This window comes from Urtica dioica, chromosome 1 (assembly GCF_054948205.1).
Source record: "Urtica dioica subsp. dioica isolate 48M chromosome 1, U.dioica_male_clone48M_v1_H2, whole genome shotgun sequence".
Taxonomy (NCBI): Eukaryota; Viridiplantae; Streptophyta; class Magnoliopsida; order Rosales; family Urticaceae; genus Urtica; species Urtica dioica.
The window spans coordinates 4,269,085-4,288,610 of NC_142756.1; the positions used below are offsets into that span (position 1 = coordinate 4,269,085).

Sequence of the window (19,526 nt, forward strand, 5' to 3'; positions counted from 1 at the left end):
GGGAATGACCCACCTCGAGTCGAACCGCCAACAGAGTGTGCTTCCATACCCTGGATCAGCAAACAACAACAAATCAACTATTACAAGCAATTTCAGGAAGAATTAGCAACAAAAAAAAAAAAACAAATAGAGAGGGACAACACGTGATACTGGAGGGTTCATTTCAGGGACGAGGCGGGCCGAGGAGTGCCATGGTTGATTCGAAACGACACTAATTAGAGACTGAGAGCGGGTGAGAGGTTTTAGCTTTTCTCTCTAGGTTTTTCACGGAAACTCTCGCTTGATTTCATTGTGGAACTAGAGACCTGTCGGAAGCTGTGATCCACCAGCCAGACCAGTTAAAGGCGTTTCGATCTGGCAGATCAATATCACCACCTCCAAGAGGAATACCTTCCGACCAGTCTCAGCACTGACGATCGGTCCTACGAAGCTGGAATGAACGGGTCACACCAGTTCTTAGCTTTATGATTGTTTCACATACCTTGTGCAGGGTCATTACTCCCAGAAATGCTCTCGACTAGATATCTCTAACCATGAAATGTGTTCCTTCTTCCTACACGATATACCTTTATAGCGAAAAAAGTATGGAGCTTTGAATAACAAAAAGCTAAGTTCCAAAGCCCCAAGTCCTTCATCCCTGGGACGTTCAGCAAAGTGCCACGGTAGGCTAGTTCAATATTGCATCAAGCCCAAAATAAATATAAAAATAATTAGAACAGGCCGACCATCTCTTCGATGACAATGGGAGGTCAAGTTTGCCCTTCCTTGAGGCAATCGATAAAGGTAACAGATAATACAATTCATAATAACGCAGCTTATAGAAATCAGTAAATAAGACAAGATAGTGTTCACATATACCGGTAGACAAGATAGTGTTCCTCGGCTTCAAATTCTCGTATGAGGTTGCGGTCCTTCTCGATCCGACCTTCCTTACAAAGCACGCCGATGTCATTCGCAATAGAGATGCCGAAGAAATTATTCTCGCCAAGTCTGCGTAAAGATATGGAGTTAGTAACAAATACATAAAAGGGCAAAAAAGAAAAAGAAATGGATAGAAATACTGAAAGGCATCACAAGATTCCTGAGACAGCGTCCCTCGGGCGGCGACGGCAGAGAGGGAGATCGGGCTGGTGACCAGCGTCGATTCGAACTGGTAACATAGTGTGTTTCTAAACCCTGGATCAACAAACAAGAACAGATCTACAATTAAAGACAATTTCAGAAAGAATTAGCAAAAATATAAAAAGAGGGAGGGCACGTGATACTGAAGACGACCAAGTGGATTCGCGGCAGGGCGAGCTGGGGAGCCGAAACGAAATGAATAAGAGAAACTGAGAGCGGGTGAGGGGATTAAGCTTTTCTTTCTAGGGTTTTTACGGCAGCGACGAAGCTGGAAGGGACGAGTCAAGGGCAGCCGACTCCGGATAACCGGTAAGAGGGATTACCTCTTTTCTTTTGAAGATTACCTCTCTCGGGGTAAGAAGCTGACCGGCATTGTACTGTGAAACCACATATTTCAAAGTTTCATGAATCATCGAACGTACCAACATCTCCTTGTCGTTCTCACCAAGGGACCGATCAATACTCCGCAACTGATCCGGCACGGGATTGGTCAGAACTCAAAGCCTTGTTTTCACTTGTAACCGGAAAAAAATATAAAAAAAAAACAACCCACATTAAACAAACAGAAATTTTCACACCAGTTCTGAGATTACGATTGTTTCACATACCTCCACAGAGAAAAAAAAAATATGGAGCTTTGAACATATAAAAAATAAAACTTGGATCCAAAGCCCCCAGTCCTTCATGCCTGGGATGTTCAATAAAGTGCCAATTAGATATGATAATAGATACACAACCACGAATTAGATATGTCTTATATACTAACCTGAGAGTTCCCCGGAACAAGTGAGGTTAAGGTCATTGGCGATGTCTTATATACACTGTCATCGCCGGATCAGACGAACTTCAGCGAGCAGTCAACTGTGGGAGCCCGGCGATCTCTTCAATGACGCACTCCAGCTCTGTGCTATGGGAGGTCAAGTTTGCCCTTTCTTGATGCAATTGGTAAAGGTAAGTAAAAAAACAATGCATAATAATGCCGCTTGTAGAAATCAGTAAATAAAACAAGATATTGTAGAAATCGGTAATTAAAACAAGATATTGTTCACATATACCAGTGGTCTTCTTGAGTGTTGAAAGACCCATGTCCCCTGGCTTCAATTTCTTGCACAAGGTTGCCATCTTTTTCGATTCCGACCTTGCTTACAAAGAGCATCGATCTCACTCGCCAGAGAGAACGAGCCAAATTACTCTCCCGCAAAGCCTGTGTAAGGATATCGAGTTAGAAACAAATGCACAAAAGGACTATAAAGAAAAGGAAGAAAAAAAATATGCAAAAGAAAAAAGTACTCCCTGTTTACAACTGACATTGATCACAATAGTGTTTATATCTCAACACTGTATTGTTCTCCCCTTTCTACCCTTCATCCTTTCGTACAAATACAAAAAGACATCATCCGTGACCCGCGTGGAGTCGAACCGGCAACATAGTGTGCTTCCATACCCTGGATCAACAAACAACAACAAATATACTATTAAAAGCAATTTCAGAAAGAATTAGCAAAAAAACACATACATAGAGGGACGAAACGTGATACTGGTGGATTCGCGAAGGCACTATTCTCAGGCATCTCCGGCAGCGGGACTTGTCTCCGCAGCCAATCTCGCTCTCCACCCGCGCTTTTAGCCCAATAACCGCCTCTGGAGCCCCGACATAAGCTCGCCGGACGGGCTGAGATCTGGTGGTTGTGACATGAACTGGCCTCCGGACACACCGCAGATCAAGACAACCAACACCAGTCTCGGCAGAAGATTGAAGTACCCGTTATCGGCGAGCTTCTTGCTAAGGTCACGATCGGCCTTGCAATGCCAGAGACGGAATCGAGGTTTGGCGACAAGGCAGAGAGGGAAAGACTAGGAACTAACGAAACGAGTTAAAGCGGGTGAGGGGTTTTAGCTTTTCTTTCTAGGGTTTTTCCGGCACCGACGAAAACCAATCTCGCTCTCCACCCGCGCTTTTAGCCCGATAATCGCCTCCGGAGAACCGGTAGAAGCTTCGCCGGACGGGTTGAGACCTGGTGGTGGTGGCACGATCTGGCCTCCGGACACACCGCAGATCGACACCAACGACGCTAGTCTCGACAGAAGATTGAAATTCCCTTAACCGGCGAGCTTCTTGATAAGGTAACGGCGATTCCGGGGACGAAATCGAGGTTTGGCGACGGGGCAGAGATGGAATGGCTGGGAACGAACGAGATACGACGGTGCCGTAAAACCCTAGATCGCCATTTCACGCCGGACGGGTTAAAGGAGGTGCAATCTGGAAGATCAACACCACCAACTCCAAGAGGAGTACCCGCAACCCGAACATGGCGACCTTTCGACTGGGCTCGGCGCCGACGATCGGACATACGATGTTGGAAGGGACGGGTCAAGGGACTTTTGCATCCACAGCCAATCTCGCTTCTCCACCCGCGCTTTTAGCCCGATTCCACCTCCGGAGAACCGATAGAAGCTCGCCGGTCGGGCTGAGATCTGGTGGTGGTGGCGCGACCTGGCCTCCGGACACACCGCAGATCGGCACCACCACTCCAGTCTCGGCAGAAGATTGAAGTACCCGATATTCGAACATTGAGGACCGGCGATATTTTTTATGAGGTCGGCGGCGGCGTCGAGGTTTGGCGACGGGGCAGAGAGGGAATGGCTGGGAACGAATGAGCTGAGACGGTGAAACCCTAAATCGCAATTTACACGCCGGTGATCCCTTTTTTATATACCACCAGAAACTTGGCCTCCAATTAACTTTCCCTTTTCCTTTCCCTCTCTCCTCGCCGTTAGATTATATTTTGATCCAGCGGTTGTAATCTGTTGTTGCGATAATTGCCTTAATTACGATACACCAACGGATATAAAAACACACGGTATTATAATATTAATAATCATCAAATGACTCTTTTTTTCGCTTCAAGAGACCATCAAATGACTCGTCCAGCATTTTTTTTTATCGAAGACTCGTCCAGCATTAATTAGCTCTCCGCGTCAAATTAATTTCCTTTTCTTTCTTCTCGCCGTAAGATCAGGTTTATGATCCAACGATGGTGTCGTGACTTTTAATCCAATGCGGGAAATATGTTTCTATAAGTCCTTTCGTTAATATTTTCCACTTGGAACACAATACATTGACAATTCATATGATCCACTTATAAAATCTCATAATTAATTAGCAGACATAATCGTAAACATATTAGACTTTCATTTCCCAAAATTAAGAATTAATTAGCAGACATAATCGTAAACATATTAGACTTTCATTTCCCAAAATTAAGCTGTGATATTTTATAGAGTTGAAAAAAAATAATATACATGTATTTACTCCATCTTAATTATCAATTTTGCAAAATCCACGGTGAATCTTATATTTCTGTATATGTATATCCCTATGAAATTTTCCAAACACACTATTGATATTTCAAAGTGGTATTGTCACACGTGCTATAGTTCAGGGGGCAATCCTGTCATTAATTCTTTTTTTATTATACATTTTTAATATCTATGATATTTTTCAACTCTATTTCTTCCATTATGTTGTATAAATGTCGATGAAGCTTACTCTATTGAATTATCTGCTTGATGTACAACAATTATAATGACACCCTCTTCATGTATTTTATGTAGGAGATTATTTATTGGCCTTTAATAGTAATAGACAATGTTGTGATTAGACTTTCAATTATTAGCAACATCTCATCCTTATTCAGCCAAAAAAAAATTTTGACCTATTTCCCCTTTTTAAATAGGCTGGGACCGCCACTGTACGACTGATTGTAATTTAAAAATCAAGTCAACAAATTATGATATTTATGGACATATATGCCATTAAATCTTTAACACAAGCTCAAATTTGATGACATGTATGTCGATAAATTATCAAACAAGTCTGTATTTGTTGATATACAAACTCAACAAATCCTGCATTTGTTGAGATGCAAGTCCACAAATCCTAGATTTGTATATCAACAACTCTTGTATTTGGTGACCTGATACAAAATTTGTTGACATAAAAAGACAACAAATCCAGGATTTGTTAACATAGAAGTCAACAAATTTTAATTTATTGACATATAATAAATTCTGGTTTCGTTAGTACAAAAAAAAATCTTGAATTTATTGACATACAAATCACCACAACGTGGATACGTACGTTGTGCTCTAAAGAAAATACTCGGGCAACCACTTAAATATGACTTCCAAAAAATCCAATCACAAAATAATCATTAAAACCCCAAACCTAATTATACATCGAACAATTTGCACTAACCCGAGCGAAATTCACAAAAAGATCGAGACTTTCAAAAACCTCAAAGAAATCTTACAGATAAAACTAGAAGGTAAGGTCCGGCGAGAGAACAAAGGATAAAGAACAGCGGCGAAAAAAGACGATAAATCGTATCGGCGAAAGGAACATTGGCGCGTCGAGCTCCGAGGAGAGTCTAGGCAGCAAAAGCTGGTCACCTTGACGATGATGAAGAGAGTGAGGATGGTGGAGGCGCCGTGCGCGTCGGTGTGGCGACATGTGAGGTAGACGAAGAGAATGGCGATGTGGTGATGGATGAAGAGGAAGTTGGCGGTGGGTGAAAAGTAAACGCTGGTGGAGGAAAAAAAAGTCCGATGAGAGAGAGAAAGAGAGAGACAAAGGCTCCGTTTGGAACCTGAAAAATAGGAGGGAAAGGATAATGGAAATCCCTCCTATTTTACTTAGGTTGTTTGGATTGAGGAAAATATGGTGAAAAAAATATGATGGAAAATGCGAGGAAAAGTGTATAACTAAAATGAGGATTTCATTTTCCTTCAGAAATCAAATGGAAAATGAGAATCTCTCCAAATTTATCTATGAGGGGATCAGATTTGTGTGTCTCATCCAGGGACCGAGCCAGAAAAGTTCAATAGGGGGCTTATTTGAAGAAAAAATATTTAGAGGGGCTAATTAAAAAAAATTCATGGTAAAAATGAATTTTTTTTTTAAATTGAGTAAAAAAGTGTAATTTTTAGGGTAAAAAATGTAAAACTATTAAAAATGGACAAAAAATGTAAATAAAAAGATATTTGAGGGGGGGCTAATTAAAACAATTTATGGTAAAAATGAATTTTTTTAAACAAATGGGTCAAAAGTGTAAATTTTTTAGCGTAAAAAATGTAAAAATAAAAATAAAAAAATGAGCAAAAAATGTAAATAAAAAATTAGGGGGACTAATTAAAAAAATTCATGGTAAAAATGAAATTTTTTTAAAAAATAGGTGAAAAGTGAAAAAAATTTTGGGTAAAAAATGTAAAACTTTTTAAAAATGGGCAAAAAATGTAAATAAAAAAAATTGAGGGGGGTTGGAGCCCACCCTGAACCTGAGTTGGCTCCGTCCCTGGTCTCATCGTTACTTTCCCGTCAATTTTTCTCGCATATTTTCCATTACTTCCAAACACAATTAGAATTTTGATTTTTTCTATTATTTTCTCTCACATTTCAATTTTCTCTATTATTTTCACTTTCTCTCTTATTTTCCGGATTCCAAACGGAGTCTAAAAGCATACAAAAAAAATTCTCCAAATTTTATTAACAATTTTGTCCCAATTATAACTTTGTTTGGTAGAAATCTTCCAAACTACTAATATTATTTACCAAATCTCATCTTAATAATTTGCGTTTTATGACGTATTTGAATATGTGACTGGGTTTGACTAAATTTTTCTTGAGTTAAGTTTGTAGCACATGTTTGGGATACTTATAATATATCCATTTGTTCTTTGTGCTGGGTGGGACAAGGATTCGCCTTTAATAGGATTATAATACTCCATTATTGATAGCCCTTTTGTCAAGACACCAGTTGCTATGTAATCCACGATTGCTACCATGTCACTATGAAGAAATGCACATTTAAGACATGGTCTACGGAATTTGTAGCAACTGAGGCGACTCCGATGTTGTCACGTCATATCAACGGAGCTAGAGGAAGTTCCACGTGAGTGCACGATACTCAGCCTCTGTACTTGAGCAAGCCATCGCATGTTGCTTGCGTGAAATCCAAGACACCAAACAGCCACCAAAAAATACGTACAAGCTAGACTGTATTTTTATTTATTGAATCTGTAGGGGAAAAAATGCGCTAATTGTCAATGCTCTATAATGTTTTTCTCATATTTAACACTAAAAATTAACATTGGTACTCCCGAGTAATGGTCTCCTTTTGTAAATGCATGGGTTTGTCTTCAATATTTAAAGTTTAAAGTATCTTTGTATGTTTAAGTGTCCAATATAATTATTATTATACACATTCATCTCAAGTAAGAATATATTTCTATAGTAATAATAAAAGGGTCAAACTTTTCCAAATCTCAATTTCTGTCAAGTTTTTTTCAAAAGGAAATATAAAAGTATTATTAATATATAAAATGATAAATTACACTGTTGCCCTTTTAATTATATCACTTGTAACGTATCACTCTTTCAAATTTAAAATCATGCACCACAGATGCTGAAATTCTACATTGTAACAAACACTTCGTTTCTGTCAAAATATTTGTGACGGCCGTCCAGTATGAGATTATACTTTATGCTCGTGAATGACTTTTTTTTTTTAAATTACAATAATATCCCTTATTGATGACTATAATAAAACATTATTTTTTTTTCTTTTTTTGTTTTATCTTTTTCTTTATCTTTCAAGTCCTTCATCGAACCTTCATACCCTCCGTCAAGTTCAACAACAGCTACATAATTCTCTCCTACCTCGACATCTTCTTCGTGCCCAACAACACCAAGCTCAAGTTCCTCCTTTTCATCCTCCTCAAATCCCGGCGCGAATCATCCCCGTGTTCGAGTCGTGGCCGTCCCTAGATTGTCAGTACGAAATTCGCCAAAGCCAGAACTCTAACGTCAGCGAGACCTGAACTGTTTTCATTCCCAAGGGAGATAGAACAATTCTTATCAATGTTAGTCTCATTTATTTTTGTGGGGTCATTTATTCAAACATCTTGCATGCACACAGGTGGAGGCGATAAAGCTCACTGATGGAGGTCATCGTGGATTGGTAGCACGATGGGGGAGATCATGGAGAAGAGCTCGTGTGGTTGCTGGTTAAGAGCGTTAAGGCTTTGAGTTTGAAGGCCGTCTTTCTCACTTTTCACAAGCTAAGCTTTTATTTCCGGCGATGGTTGCGAAGAGAGATGGACCAATGATCGGGATCGATCTCGATACAACTTACTCGTGCGTCGGTGTTTGGCAACACAACCGAGTCGAAATCAACAACGTGAACCCCACCAACACCGTCTTCTATGCGAATAGGTTGATTGTTAAGATATTCAATGTTGCCAGCCCGGACCGCACACATATGTAAGTTGTTTTTTGGCTTAGAAACGGACCGCACGCAAAACAAACATGTCATTCCCGTAAAAAGAATACCGAAAAGAAAAACAACCACCAAACCAGAAAAAAAATGTTTTCTTTACATTATATCTTATGGCTCCTTGCCAGTGCCTAAGTATGAATTATTATACTTTGGGCACAGAGAATGAAGCCATAAATAAAACCATGTTTTGGACATTCCATCATTCGTTGTTGAAAAAGACTTCCATCTCTGGTCTTCCTTTAATTCCAAAATCCAGTCAGAACACTGACTTTGACGGCATCAACCTACTATGAACCGTCGTTTGATTTCGGTGCAAAGAAAATAAGTCGCTGAATGAAAATTGCGGTTTTTCAAGTACCACGATATTATAATTTCAAAGCACAAACATGAAATTTCAACACTATAAACTTTTGTTAACATTTTTCTCAATTAGTTATCGATCACCGACATCGTTTTCACTATTTACTCTTATGACACGTATTTTCTAGTTTGTTAGACTTGCATGAAAAATAAGAAAAACTATAATCATCCGAATGATCTAGACTGCTATCTATAAAAGAAATTTGCAGAAACAATCTCCCTTCGAGTTAATTGCAACACCGTGGCTCACCAAACCTTCAAATATTGCACTATGCTCGTCAAATCATTGGTGAGATAGAATTGACCTCTAAATACTCTATTGGAAGTAGGGATGTCAATTTGACCCATTACTCGTGTTCCGGCCCGTTACCCGATTTATTCGGGTCGGGTAATACCCGTTCTTTTTGGGTAAACGGGTAATACCCGTTACGGTTTTAACGGGTACGGGTAGCGGAATAATCATCCCGTACCCGGTTACCCGGGACCCGACCCGTTAACTTTTAAATATTTAAAAATATAATAAATTTTTATATGTTGCAATGAAGATGACCAAATTTACAATGAAGATGATCAATTTGCAATGAAGATTTCTTTTGTATTTTTTATTTATTTATTTTGAATTTTAATGTTTTTTATAATGTAGTAGCACTTTGATATTTTTCACCTAAATTTTATTATTTTTAAACTTTATATTGTTGGTGGATTTTTATTTTATAAACGGGTAAACGGGTCTATCCGACCCGCTACCCTTTTTTTAAACCGGGTAAACGGATAACGGGTCTAATATTTTTAACCCGCTTACCCGGCGGGTATCCCCGTTACCCGGCCCATCTCAAAATCCGGGTAAACGGATTCGGGTAACGGGTAAAAAATTATAGCGGGTACGGGTAACGGAATAGGTGTACCCGGCTTTACCCGTACCCGTTGCCATCCCTAATTGGAAGCTTTGACATTCTTTTTATTTCCCTTTATCCTCGATCGAAGTTAAATAGATTCTAACTTTTTTTTATTTTTATTTCTAGTATTCAAATCTTTCATATCGAAAAAATGTTTTACCGTCTTTGTTGTTTTAGAACTTTTTCATACAAACGATAGTGATTTGCAGTAACTTGTATTTTTCATAGTTACTCATACTCCCACAGTTGTCACCATCCAGGTTCAACTTGTAACATAAATTGTTAAATGAAAAATGACTACAACTTGTAACATAAATTGTTGCATGAAAAAAAAAAAACTCACATTAATTAGAGTATTAATGACATTGTAAAATTTAGATACTATATATTTTTACATTATCACATTTGATACTTAAAATTCTTCTTTTTGTAGGTGTGTTTACGTGAAGATCCAAAGATAGCAATTCTTCAGATCTAATAGTCTTTTCGTGACAAATCCCAAAGCTCATTTTTTAAGCCAAAAACTCAAAATTTCATTTAGGTATATTAACCAAGGCTACGCTAAGCTGATTAAACGCAGCATAGAATAAACCGCTATACTCGTGGACATTTTATACCAAGAAGCAACAAAAAATAAAATAACTAAAACCAGCAAAGTAAAATGCTCCAACAGACTACCACTCAGGAAAATAAGGATATCACGAGATACTAAGCTATTAGAGCATCTCCACCCGGACTGCATTTGGTGGTAATAGCGTATGTATTGACTCCAGCCGTACTCTTTATTTAACGCCATTATGGCGTGAGATGCTTTTTCAATTTGGTGTCACGCCAAATATGGCGTGACACTATTCACTACTCCAAAATATTTTTTTAGTCCCTATAAAGTTTATAATTTATATATTTGTATTGATTTGTAAAATTATATCATATTTATCCTTAAATTATTCATTAAATTTATTTTCAAATACAAAATTAATATTTGGAGTTTGAAAAAAACTAAAATGACATTAATATTAAAAGAGAAATAAAATAACATTACAACGACATCGAAATGTAAAAAAAAACATTAAAAAAAAAAAATACAACAAAATAAAATTAAACATAAATTTACAATACATAAACTAGTAGTCAGGAAGATTAGCGCCGGATCCTCCAAGACCGGTGAAATATTGTGAATATGAATCAGAATTGGGAAATGGTGTTCGAGATTGTTGTTGTTCGGCTCTCTTTTGTAAAACTTTGGCTTGTTCAGCTTCCCAAAATGCACGAACCTGAGGATCTGATATTTTATTTAAATTCATTTTCATTATTTTATTTTCTTCTCTGATTGTTTTCAAATTATTAGCCTTATCTATACTTTCTAAGAGGCGTTCCCTCATATCACCTGACTTCTTCATCTGCTCAAAAAGTAGTTTATTTCCAAAGCTTGCTGATGGAGGAAGCTACTTTGTCATCCGTTTTCATTTTTAGCTTGGCTTTTTTCACTCCAATCGGTCGCTCAGAAGGAGATGGTTGTCTAACCGACTCAGGAGTTTGTTGTTCGGACTCCGAAAAAGAACACGAACCTCGAGATGTTTGTCTCGCACTTGAGGCTCCGTCTTGAAATTTTTCAAAATTCTTGATGATGTTCCACACATGATCAAACTTCCAACCTTTCTTGACTTTTTCATCATCTGCGAGCAACACTTTAGCTTAATCCATCTGCAAGTCGATATATAACCAATTACAATAACATAATATTAAAAAAAAATATAAAAATAGCTAAAATACTCACAATATCTTCAGTTGAAGCACTGCTCGGATGTCTATTCTCAATTTGCCGAATGCATGCATGCATTTTCCTTGTAGCATTCTCAATTACTTGGATTCGGGATTGAATTGATCGCTTCGAACGCATCTCCGAATTTGGTTTTTTTGCATTGTTATAGCTGTCTTCAACACGGCTCCAAAACCTATCAGATTATTGGTATATACCAATGATAGGGTCTTGAGAAATCTCCATGTAAACTTGACAAAGAAGTCGGTCTTCTTCATGAGAGTATCCAGAAGCTCGACTTGTCATTTTCTTGTAATGTATCGTACTTAAGGCTCAGTAATTTTTTGGATGAAAACACAACTTATGGAAGATACTATTTATAGAATATTTTCTCACTCAAAGCTCTCACAATTCCCGGGTTCTGACGTGATGTGACCACTCAATGTCACTACTCATCAAAGCTCCCACGCTTCCCGGGTTCTGACGTGATGTGACTACTCAATGCCATTACTCATCAAAGCTCTCACGCGTCCCGGGTTCTGACGTGATGTGACCACTCAATGCCATTACTCATCAAAGTTCTCACGCGTCCCGGGTTCTGACGCGATGTGACCACTCAATGCCACTACTTATCAAGAATCTCACGCGTCCCGGGTTCTTACGCGATGTGACCACTCAATGCCACTACTTATCAAGAATCTCACGCGTCCCGGGTTCTGACGTGATGTGACCACTCAATGCCATCACCCATCAAGAATACCACGTTTCCCAAACCGACATCTACACTCAACGCCCTATAAATAGTCTCAGTTCAAATGAATTTGAATTCACATTCTCTAACACACTTCATCTTTCATCATTCATCTCTCAAAATGAGTTTTAATTCATCATCTTCTTCATCTTCTTCCTCTGATAATGATTTTCATCTTCAAATGGCTCAAATTGATGAGCAGGAGGATGCTATATGTCATCAAATTATCCAAAATAATATCACGATCATGCAAATTCTCAACGCACATGTCGCCGACCAAACCATTGAGCGCAACGTAGGAGGCTCGATTCCAGGACATACTTTCATCAATCGGGATCGAGAGAGTGCAGACCGGCGACTTTTTAATGATTACTTCTCAGAATCTCCGCTCTACAACGAGACCATGTTTCGTCGGAGGTATCGAATGTCTCGCTCTTTATTCCTCCGAATAGTGGATGCCGTTAAAAGTCACGACAACTATTTTGTACAACGGTTGGATCATGCTGGCAGACTTGGGTTGTCACCACTTCAAAAAATAACTGATGTCTTTCGGATGCTGGCCTACGGTCTTCCGGCAGATGCCACAGACGAGTACTGCAAAATAGCAGAGTCCACGACAATTGAAAGCCTGAAGAGGTTTTGCCGAGCAATGGTGGAGGTATTTTCTGAGCAATATTTAAGATCACCAACTCCTAATGACGTTGCTAGACTTCTCCATATAGGTCAACAACGTGGCTTTCCGGGAATGTTGGGTAGTTTGGATTGTATGCATTGGAAATGGAAAAATTGCCCTACCGCGTGGGCCGGACAATATACGGGTCGTAGCGGAAAACCTACAATTATTCTAGAAGCTGTGGCTGATTATGATCTTTGGATATGGCACGCTTATTTTGGCATGCCGGGAAGCAACAATGACATCAACGTGTTAGAGTCTTCTCACCTATTTTCCAATCTCACTCAAGGTATTGCTCCTCCCGCTCATTATATCATACAGGGAAATGAGTATAATATGGGTTATTATTTGGCTGATAGTATATATCCAAAATGGTCTACTATTGTTCAAACTATTCGAGAACCTCGTGGCCGAAAAAAACAATATTTTGCAATGAAGCAAGAATCCTGTAGAAAAGACGTAGAACGTGCTTTTGGAGTTCTCCAAGAACGGTTTGCAATTGTGGCGGGACCGTCAAGATTTTGGAGAAAAGATGTCTTAAAAGATATAATGACTACATGCATAATTATGCATAACATGATAATAGAAGATGAGCGTGATCTCAACGTGCCCATTGAAGTTAACATAGAAACGTCACCATTGAGGGTTGAATTAGCGGAGAATGATGATACACGATTTCAAGAGTTTTTCAGTCGCTACAGACAAATAAGAGACAAAGATGCACATATCACGCTCCGAAATGCATTGATCGACCATTTGTGGGAGAGATATTCTAATTCAGATGTGTAATTGTACTTTTTTTTATTTTATTTTATGTTATTTGTTACGTATTGTATTTTGTGTTTAATAAATATTAAGTTTACTTCGTGTTAATTTGTATTTTGAATAATTTTATGGAGTAATACTTCATTATTAAATAATGAATAAGTGGTATAATTAAAAGATATTAAATAAATATAAGGGTATAGAAATAAATAAGAGAAAGTTGAATATAAAATTAATATTTCAATTTGGTGTAAAAAATAGAGTTCGGTTGGAGATGAGGTAGTGTTTGATGTGACATGTACTGTAAAATAGAGTAGAAAATGGTGTTATCGGGTGGAGTTGGTCTTACCAACCAATATATATCTAAAATTAATAGATAAATAAATAAAACCCAGTTGTAAAAAAAAGGCCTAAATAACTTGCATAAAACCACCACAAGAACTATCATAGTATGCCACTATAAATGACATCAATACAAACATATATAGACTGATTTCTAAATCAAAAGTTGACTGAATAAACATACAAATTGTATATTTATTAGTATAAATAAATAATAAGTGTCTATCATGCACTATGAAAGCATGATGTACCGACCAAAACAAATCTAACACAAACACACCGTGAGGTAGACATTAAATAAATACAATAAAAAAATAGGGTTCACGGCCAAAAAATTAGCACAAAACCCATTAAAATTGTGTCCTAATAACTTCTCGGACATTCATTATTACAAGTTTTGTTATCCATTAAAAATTTCAGTAGATAAGCAAATACATTTAGAAACGTACCGAGTAGCCAAATGCCATCAAAATTCTAAATCTGCGAACCTCCTCGACTACCAAACCATTACAAAACGAAAAAAAGAGAAAAAACCCTTACGAAACATGATCATCAATAAGAGTAGAGAGAGAATAATCGCTAAGCATAAAAATCACAATGTTGTACGTACCTTGGTAGTGTTCTTCATCGCTGACGGACCGGGCGGTGTTTGTTAGTGGTGGAGCCTAATTTGACAAATTGGAAAAAAAGTCCCACGTCGTTTAGAGAGAGTAACTTTGCACAATTCCTTGGTATATATAAAGGGTGCTATGTTGTATTCTTATCATCCCAAAACACAAGAAAATTATTAGCACAAAAAATAGGGTTCACGGCCAAAAAATTAGCACAGAACCCATTAAAATTGTGTCCGTGACTATAAAGATAACCGCATAACTCATTAATATTCAAATCTAGAAAAAAATAATTTAACTCACCGTACCACCAGATCGCTCCCGTCTAAATAAATATCTAGATTGTATCAGAACTTGGCCATCATAACGATGAGAGAACGCAAGGAAAGCATCCAACATTCCTTTTTTTGTTGCGTGGGTATGAAACCGGGCCGGTCCATAATTTTGTCAATAATTTGATGAGCGGGGGTCATCTCGTCTGGGTCCGGTGTCGGACCCCTTCTCCGTTCTTTTCCTTTCCCCTGGATTGCAAACACATTGAAGTTGTTACACACGCATGTAGTACATTAAATCAAGGAATAAAATGTCGTCGGATTTTCTGGAAATTCCATTTCGGTGAGTCAACGGCGAGCGAAAGTCAAGTGTGTCGTTTCCTTCTATTATGTTGTTCGGCTTTCCACGAAACGACATGCCGTTTCGGTCGTTTTCTGCCGGAAATTTTCGTTCAAAACCACTTATAGAACCCTCATTATTTCCAGGAAACTCGCTGAAAATCCAAGGAAAAGAAAAAAAAACGAAAATCGGAAATTTAAATCTTCAATTTCCGGGGTACGCAAAATGATTTTTTTTTCATATAATTCCCTTCATGAATGTTGTTTGTAATGTGACGATCTATTCCAGATTTTTTGGAAGACTTTCGGCGAACCTCCATTTTTTTCCGGCGAACCTCCATTTTTTCCGGCAAACCACCATTTTTTCCGGCGACTAAAAAAATAGATTCTCAACATAAATTTGAAGTTTTGAACTAAAATCAGATATCTATACAACTTGATTTACGTACAAACTTGTGAAGAAGCAAATGATGAAGTCAAGAAAGTAGGTTTGGAAATTAAAGGAGATGTATACATGAACTTTAGACTACAAACTTGATTGAAACGTGTTTAGGGAAGCAATGCTCATATTTTTCTTTTGTATTTTTTTTTTTATTATTTGGCTGGTAGACACTGAAATTATATATATATATATATATATATATATATGAAGTCAAAGTCCATGGCTGTAATATTATACACATGGGACCACATAGCAGAAACATGGCTGTAATTATAAAAAACAAAATATGGGTATTAAACCCAAAACATTATTATACATATTACATTCAACAAAAAATAAATTACCAATACGTATAAATATGTACTAAATCTAGAGATATTATATAGAATATATTTTTCAAGTTTCAAAATTCAAAAGATACATATATATATATAATTATGTATTATCTTTTTAATATATTTTTGCTACATTATTTCCGTTCGGTTTTCCGTTGGCACGTCGATTTTCCATCGAAAACGGCATTTCACTTGCCTTTTTCCACAATTTTTCCGTTCGGTTTTCCATCGGCATGACGATTTTCCGTAAATCAGGAGGCTCGAAACGGCAACGAAAACGGCATTTTTTTCCTTGCATTAAATGTCGTGTAATATTATTGGTGTAAATTTTGAAAATAAATTCAATTTATAATTAAATGTTATTAATTATTGCAATTAACATATTAGGGTAATTACACAATTTAGCTCGAATATTAAGTGAATTCACTAAGCGAAAAACAAAACAGAGATAACTTGTTATCCAAGCAATACATAATCAAAGAAACAAAACACTAGAATTTTTTCTTGGTTCGAATCAATGTGATTCTACATCCATGCACATTACTAGAGCGTCCTTTGATCCACTATGAAGAAGTCTCTTTACAAAACTTTGATCTACAAACACGAAAACTCAACGGAAAGACAACTCTCTTGTTTCCGATGACCCCTAACTGGCTCAACCTCTCAAACAAGAAGAATCTCTTGCTTGTTACAGAAATCTTCCACGTGTGTTTCTCTCTCTCTCTCTCTCTCTCTCTCAAATTCGGTTACATATGGCTTATATACAGTGCAAGCTGCTTATAGTCTATAACGAATTCGAACGGAATTAGCCTGTCATGCACGTGGCATTTTTTGATACGCCAAATAGTCTATGACGATAATCTGACAAATTTAGTATGCCTATGTATTTATCAGTGATTGAATTTATCAATTAAATTACTTAATATATATACACATCATTTTTGTATTATTTGTCTCATTGATAGACTTATAGTTATATAAGTAATAATTATTCATATTGGTTTAAAAATATTGAAAATACAAGGAAATTGAGTAAACCATGTCGCATAATTCTACCATTTTCATATAGCAAGTACCGATAACAACTTATAATAAGTAGCAAGAACAAAGTAATTCTTGTTATTAATATGCCATTAAAACACAGTGAGTATACAAGAAACAGTAACGTTTTTATATATAATTATAACTATAAATAAATTATATTCTTTATTTAAATATATGAAGTAAATTCAATTTTAAAACAAAAAAAAATGTGAGAAAAATAAATAAATAAAATTATGAATTATGTTTATATGGATATTAGTTGGCGTTGGCGTGTGCAACACGGCGTCTTGCACTGTGTACAAGGATATACATATGATAACATAAGAGAGGCACATCTTTTAGTTAATTTTTTTAATTACTAAAATTAGTGATAAACTCGTAATTAAAGAGTTTTAATACGATAAATTTTTCATTTTTATAGAAATAGTTCCAAATTACTCCTAATTCCGTCTATCTCCCTAGTCTTTTGTCCAAAATAGCCCAACAAAAAGGCCCAAACTTTTTTCTTTCAAGTTAACTTAACTATCTCTCCCTATTTCCTTGCTAATGAGTGAGCTTCATTTAAAAACTGTATCTCCTTAGTTTAAGTTTATGAAGAATACAATTTCAAGCATCAATTCCAAAAGATTATGCAAGGCCAAGGTGTTAACATATATTTATACTAACGCAAATTAAATTCAAGGAAGTTAATCTGTTCTTGCACTATTCAAGTTTTATATCCACCAGTGAAAACCCTTTTAGAGATTTCAATCAATTTTTCTACTCAATAGTGTTGATCAATCATCAAAACATATTACTCATAATAAAAACACTTGAATGAACAAAGCTCTCAAAATTTCAGGTTAGTGTTCCATATTTTCCTAACTCCTTAATTAAAATTATCTTTCGACTATAGTTTCAGAATTACAAAACTTATGTTGTCTCATGGAAGATAAAATACAAGAGAAAGATTAGAGAATCAAGTCCATAGATCCAAAAGCTTTATATCTTTCTGCGTCCCTCAGTTTCTCTCCTTATTCCTATATTCTCTGCTAAAAAAAACATTGCCTTTGCTGCTCCAAATGGTCATATTTCCATTTTCATCCCTAAAAATATTGTTAAGTGTTGTATACTCTCTTTTCTTTATATGTCTCATATTTTGTAAATAAGTAATAGATAAATAAATAAAACCCAGTTGTAAAAAAAAGGCCTAAATAGCTTGCATAAAACCACCACAACTATCATAGTATGCCACTATAAATGACATCAATACAAACGTATATAGACTGATTTCTAAATCAAAAGTTGACTGAATAAACATACGAATTGTATATTTATCAGTATAAATAAATAATAAGTGTCTATCATGCACTATGCAAGCATAATGTACTGACCAAAACAAATCTAACACAAACACACCGTGAGGTAGACATTAAATAAATAAATCATCTCACCGTCATACACCCATACGAGATAAGAAAGATAAAAAGCTAACAACACAAACATATAGTATAGACTAAAAATCATATCACACAAGGAAAGTATAAACATCAAACAAATAAATGACACTGATACGAGCATCATACTCGAAACCAATTTTTTATTATGCCACGATCATCACGCACTACACAAAATACAAGTATTTAAAGCCACACACCACAAAAATAAAGACAACCCACTAAAGAGAAAGTAAACAAAGTAAACAATAATGAGTATTGAACTCAAAATATATTCCTAATTAAGGCTACATCTTCATAGTACTATCACGCGCAAATTCATAAAAACCAGACAAAAAATGGAGAATTTACATGAACGACACTACAAAGGGACCTACTTATAATATAATTAATATAGAACATAAAAGAAAATGGTAAAGCTAACCAAACAGTACTGTATACGTCTAGAGATTCAATCATAAAAAACCAAGTAAAAACAATCTGAGAATTTCAATCATTAAGAACCAGGTAAGAAGAATCTAAGAGGTTAAATCATAGAGTGCCGTAAAAATCTAAGACATTCAATCGCAAACCAATTAAAAAAAAATCAGCAATAAATGCAAGGAAGCCAAAAGACATAATATGGATATTCATGCAAGACCAATAGCGTCTTGATACTTGACCTCCACGAAGACCGAGAATAGAAACTTTTCTCCCGGAATGATCGATAATCCAAGCATGGTGTGACGATAGATCTCCTAAAAACGAACATGTTTTCCATGCGCAGAAACATTTAAGAATTCACCATTCACAGATTATACCCATCCTCACAGCCAGAAGATGAATACTCGAGACAGCCAGGGATCCAAATGTAAAAGCCCAACGCAAATCAGTACTCACCAAAAAGAAGTGTTGACCAACGACTCATTCAATTCCCTTATAACTAGAAATACGTGTCTGTTTATATACCAAAACATCCTAAATTCCACCATTTAACCTCAAATAAAGGGCAAAAAAGCATCTAGTACCGGGTCAGAAGCAAATCACCATCCCAAAATATAAG

At 36.6% G+C, this 19,526-nt stretch overlaps 2 protein-coding genes and 1 long non-coding RNA gene across 3 annotated transcripts; 1 reads left to right on the forward strand and 2 right to left on the reverse strand.

Annotated features, from left to right (window-relative positions):
• Nucleotides 1-297: 297 nt before the first annotated feature.
• LOC149406549 (uncharacterized) lies at nt 298-1,630 on the reverse strand. The gene is made up of 5 exons (XM_089617084.1): nt 1,075-1,630; nt 859-990; nt 726-764; nt 533-553; nt 298-430 (listed from the first exon to the last, which is right to left on the reverse strand). The coding sequence occupies exons 1-5, from the start codon at nt 1,158-1,160 to the stop codon at nt 298-300; spliced, it is 411 nt and encodes a 136-aa protein (XP_089473210.1). The 5' UTR covers nt 1,161-1,630.
• Nucleotides 1,631-1,915: 285 nt separating this feature from the next.
• On the reverse strand, nt 1,916-3,034 carry LOC149406550 (uncharacterized). Its single transcript, XR_016301724.1, has 3 exons — nt 2,639-3,034; nt 2,178-2,594; nt 1,916-2,050 (listed from the first exon to the last, which is right to left on the reverse strand). It is a non-coding gene; the product is annotated as an uncharacterized LOC149406550 (long non-coding RNA).
• A 9,312-nt stretch (nt 3,035-12,346) lies between these two features.
• LOC149406551 (uncharacterized) lies at nt 12,347-13,687 on the forward strand. The gene has a single exon (XM_089617095.1). It carries the CDS (start codon nt 12,347-12,349, stop codon nt 13,685-13,687), a length of 1,341 nt encoding a protein of 446 aa, XP_089473221.1.
• The last annotated feature ends 5,839 nt before the right edge of the window (nt 13,688-19,526 follow it).